Raw genomic sequence first — 5114 nt, forward strand, 5'->3', positions numbered from 1 at the left:
TCATGAGTTAGGATTTGAGACTTTGGTTTCCACGGCGATGTGCTCCACGAGGACACGCTGTTGCATGCATGCACTATTACTGCCATCACCACCACCACCACCCTTTCCTGTTATCTTGAGTAATGATGTAGGAATTGGTACAAGTACGACGTTCGCAGCAGTTACTAGTGTAGGAAAATGTTGAGCTAATACGGCAGTCATCAAGCGCTCCTTTTGATACGAGTAAAATTAACAATACTCTGATGCGTTGATGAATAAATACCACCGTACTTGGATGACTTAAGCGCTACATATAAAAACGCAGCTAGTGCTCTATTAGAGGGAATTAAAGAGGAGCCTAATCAAAGAGCTTAAAGAGGTGCCCACCTTAGGGGTAATTGGTTCACGTGCAGGCGTATCTGGCGTGGCGAGGTAGATAGAGGGTCTGCGAGACACAGGCTTTGGTTCGGGTGGGATAGGGCGCAGTAGAGTGAGTTTCACAACGTCCACTTCAAGAGGGAAGGTGACAGGGGCCGCGGCCTCCCCATTTTCACCAACTTCGTTGGCAGCAGCAGCTGCGGCTTGGGCTCGGATTGCCCGGTCGTAGCCTTCAACGCCGAAGCGGATGGCCGCTACCGCCTCATTGTGCGTCATGAAGCGCGCATCCATGCCGTTGATGCTCACCACGAGGTCACCGGTGCGCATTCCATTTTCGCTGGCTGGAGTATCCGCATCCACACCGAGGATCTCCACTGGGCCGGTACCTGTAGTGGCGAACGAGAGTGTAGGGAAACAGCGTCAAGAAAAGGCGCTCCGTTCTTTCATTCATCTACGCCCTTTCTCAAAGCCGCCCAGAACTGTTCAGTCTAGGAAGATCATTGGTAAATCAACGCATGAAAACACATAGGTCGAGCTAAGTGTTGTTTATTGTAGTCTGTTGTATTCCACACTGGGTCTTTATGGCTCCGATCCCATTAATCATGCATCTAAACCAGCGTGATAAAGTGGCTTCCAGATCTATAATTCTGCATCGCTTCAGGGGTTAGCTTGTGTCTTCATCTCTATTTATTACGAATTTTGTATCTTGATGGAGCTATCACAAAACTTCATTTGACCACACAGGTCTCCTCAATCTCTTAGGTGCTGGAGGCAACTTCCAGATTTGCGCTTCTTGAAGCCTTTGAAGCCAACTCTGAAACCATCAAATTTTCCACATAAAGCCTTTCTCCTTACCTTGAATGCTGAAGCCATAAACGACTTTTTCATCACGAGCCAGCTGCACCGTATAGGGCTGCGACCATCGCTTTTGCGCGTTGAAGTACCTTAAGGGTCCCAGATCGCGGAAGGGATCTTCGCCCTTTGTTAACATATTCTTCCCGCTCTTAAGCACATTGTAACTCAAATTTTTAGGCAACTCGATTTCAGCAGGTAGGAAGGTGGGCGCCGACCAAGGATTTCCTTCGGCTTTTTTTGCAGCAGCGGCAGCGCTCAGTGACTTCTTACTCATAGTGGAGGTGGTGGAGATAACACTTGCGGTGTCCACATTCGAGGAGGATCGGTTGAAGGACTTCGCTCCGAACAACCATTTCTTGCGTGGTTTTTTGACAGGAACTGTGTTGGAGTTGCTGTTACCCTTTGTTAAGCGATCCAGTTGTTCCGCCCACCTAAAAAAATTTAGCAATAGTTTTACGGGCCGAAGAGGCTTTGGAGTAATCTAGTATTTCCTAGTACTCAGTATTGCAAAATGAACGATTTGGATAATGACAAAGAATTGAGGTTAGTTGATTTGAAAGCTCCAGAATCGTTGAAATGATTTAGTCTTACACTAACTCCACAATGAAGATGGACTATCGCATTACACCCGAGAGCACCGTTTTCTCGACGCTGAAGTTTATTTCCATCTTAGAATTGAAAGCAAGTGGCTAACAGAATGCTCCTTGTCTGGTTGAAGGCTACAAAACACCGGTTGATGGTGTGTTTCCCCTACGATTGGAAGACATTACTTGCCCTGATCGAACGGCGTAAGAATACGAAGTCAGGACCACCGTTTTCTCCATATAGCCTTTCATCGACTTAAAAAAGGGCTATTTAAAATAAAGCTTATGCTAGATTTGCTTGGTTTAATGGTCTTTTAAGAGGGAGTACACTGGCAATAAAGGACTATTTGTCACAATCAAAGACAATGACAAATAGGTTGGCATCAAGAGCGCCGCACTTGACAAGGGCCTTGTAATCACCACGACTTTGTCGAGTCCACGCTGGTAACATACGTCTCAGCCCATAAAACTCATACACCTAGTCGTCAAGCTTTTCTACGTGTCACTGATGATGGGAATTCTAGATTTTATTACTCCTATGATCCTGAGAAATAACTTGAGGAATCAGAACGATTGTTGGCATCATGACAGCAAGAAAAATAACGCACATGTCCACATCTTTGCTAACAAAGGCCTTCAAATTTGCTTCGCGGTTGAGATCAGAGGACTGTTCAATGGACTGGAGAGCCATCTGCGCCCAGGACAGCGCCTCAGCCAGGCAGACCCGGCCGAGGAGGTGGGCGTCTTTGCGGTTGGAGGGTGGGGCCACCAGTTCGCCCTCCAAATCACCTCCAATCCCTGCCAAATTTGGCATGGAGAAGGCCGAGTCTGAGGAGTATCCAGAGCGCATGCTTAGCGAGGACGAACGGTCGCTAAAGTAGGTGAGGTCTTCGGAAGCTGTTGACAGTAGCGAAAGAAAGACAGGAGGTTACCTTACATAATAAATTTTAAGATCATGCAGTCATTCTGACCAGTGCTGTCAGAACGATGGAGCAGTACACTAACGGGTTTTTTTATGGCTAAAAGAAGCAGGTTTTTAAAAGATGCCAAATAATTTCTGATAAATTTTATTTAACCCGTGAATGGAAGAGAGGCAGCGACTTACCACGCGACTTGCCTCGGCCCAAACCACTGAGAGAGAGGCTGGAGAGGGTGCGTTTAATTCGTGACACTGGACGTGGGGCGTCGTTATTCATAATGGACCGGTAACGTCGACGTCGGTGATGGGGGTGCCTACGGCTAGCTCGCGGGGTTTGCCGATGCAGTTTAATGTAGGGCCTCAGGATCACAAAGAGCTCGTCTAAAGCCAGCACAGAATTTACAACAGGTCATGTAAAGCCATCCAGTCATTTCATTAGACTTGAGTAGCAAGGAGGTGGATGTAAAAGTAATCTACTCAAAACAAATTTTGATGCAACATAAAATGTCCTTTAGATTAAAAGCCTTCAATACACTATCATTATTGAGCGGCTTCTTTAATCATCAGTTTTTTCGATCAAACTTTCTTCATTCTATAGGGGCGATTGAGATTTCGTAGCTCTTGATGAAACTCACTACGCACTTTTTGCTGAGAGAGAGGATGATGGATTGCTCGCATGGGTGCGCTCACTATTAAGGTAGAAATGAGCTCTTACACGGTGCTTTTTTTGCTGAATTGGGGTGATTAATGACAAGACATCAAGTGAATTAAGAGTCCAGTGTGAACAAAATGCACCGCCCTGGGAATTGTGGATTCGTCAGTGGTAGTGGTGGCAAATCGACCACCAAGGTTCATAAATGCCCCGCTTAAGGGCCTTTATAAAACGAAAGAAAGATAATTGTTTTAACATTACAATTACCATGCAATGTAACTGTGGCATAATATAATGCATCGTGAACCCATGTCACATATGTGTGACGCTAGTAGCCTGTTAACATCCGATCTTCCTACCTCATACCTCATTTTCCCAGACAAACATTTCGATTAGTAAGCTTATAAAAAGGCTTCTTGTTTTTAGGCAAATACGATCACAAATTCATGAATTAATCCGCTAGAGTACGAAATGCACGTCGGTGATTGAACCCTCTTAATCCCTTCAAATAAAATTTCCATTTTGTGGGTAAAATTTTGTAAAGACTAGATTTCTAAACTAGCACATTTGTGAGCAAAATTTAAAGGGTTTCAGGATAGAGTGGGCTGCAAAGGAAGGAAGTTAAGAGCACCGAAACATCGAGGATAGGCGTTGGTAAAGGCAAGTGGGTAAACACAAGTTTGATTGATACCAAGCGTCGAATCCTCGTCAAAACACTGCAAGCCTTTGACATCGTGGCATGAGCGCTTTCGACAGCCAAGCCACATACGTGTAAAATACGCGGTGACAATTCAACACACCAAATTGTGCCGAAGGCGATCAGGGTTAGCTGGTTTTATGAGCCAGGTTAAGGTGGTCAAAGAGTCAATGACAGGTGATTTCATAGTCCTTATTTGTATAACATTAATAAAAGCTCCTCCAATTATGCAAAAACGATCACCAAATTCAAATAAAATTAGTGAATAAGACGGAAGCTTACTTAGTTGCCTGCCGACTTCGGCATCAAGAAACCCGTCGTTTGAGAAGAGCCCCTCTACCGGCAAGGGCTTCACCTCAAATGGTCCAGCGTCAGGCATTTTTCCATTGGTAGCAAGGCAAATGAGGACAATGGCGAGTTTGTGGTTGATTTGCGCCTGATAGTATTGGGATTTTACCTCCAAAAGTTTCAGCCATGAGAAGGGAATGATCATAGTCACTTGACTTCCCTCTAAATCGTCGTAGGTGGATGCTGTTGGTGATGCCACCTTGCCGTAGCCTTCGCTCAGCTACAAGGAGGAGAGGAAGGGGAGAAGTAAAACACTGTTGTTTCAATCTCTTGGGAGCTGGCTTATGCACCGGTGACATTAGGCTTTCATCATGTCCTCAGTGACCAAGTGGGCCTTCTACATTGCACGATCGGACTAATAAGTCTTGCAAAGACGTCAGAGATGACTGGCAAACAGCAATTGTGGTAGCGTTGGCAATGTTATTTTCCAAAAGGGATAATCTTGCTCATTGTAGGTTATCTTTCGATAAAGCCACCTGCTATGGATGGATGGACACTCAGAGAAGGAAAGTTACCGCAGCCTCGGTAAGTCCAGAAAATCATTTCGATCTTAGTTAAGGGCCGAAAGAAATCAAATTGTAGACTGAGGCGATGGGAAAGCAAATTACTGCTTATTTTTTCAGAACCTGATTTCGCCCACACAACCACCAAGGAGAATAACTTACGAAGCTTGCGCCACCGATGTATTTGATTAGTTGAGCA

At 45.2% G+C, this 5114-nt stretch overlaps 1 protein-coding gene across 1 annotated transcript in view; it reads right to left on the reverse strand. All coding sequences in view use genetic code 11, as the record gives it.

The window, feature by feature from the left end:
- EGR_09629 (Rhophilin-2) overlaps nt 1–5114 on the reverse strand; it is a gene marked incomplete at both ends in the record, with an annotated part of 5836 nt that continues 722 nt past the window's right edge. Inside the window, 6 exons of the mRNA XM_024498878.1 lie at nt 1–114; nt 367–743; nt 1213–1643; nt 2405–2693; nt 2902–3096; nt 4347–4632. Coding sequence (XP_024346719.1) covers nt 1–114; nt 367–743; nt 1213–1643; nt 2405–2693; nt 2902–3096; nt 4347–4632 — 1692 coding nt within the window. The remainder of the gene's footprint in view (nt 115–366; nt 744–1212; nt 1644–2404; nt 2694–2901; nt 3097–4346; nt 4633–5114) is intronic.

This window comes from Echinococcus granulosus (genome assembly GCF_000524195.1).
Source record: "Echinococcus granulosus chromosome Unknown EG_S00157, whole genome shotgun sequence".
Classification (NCBI taxonomy): Eukaryota; Metazoa; Platyhelminthes; class Cestoda; order Cyclophyllidea; family Taeniidae; genus Echinococcus; species Echinococcus granulosus.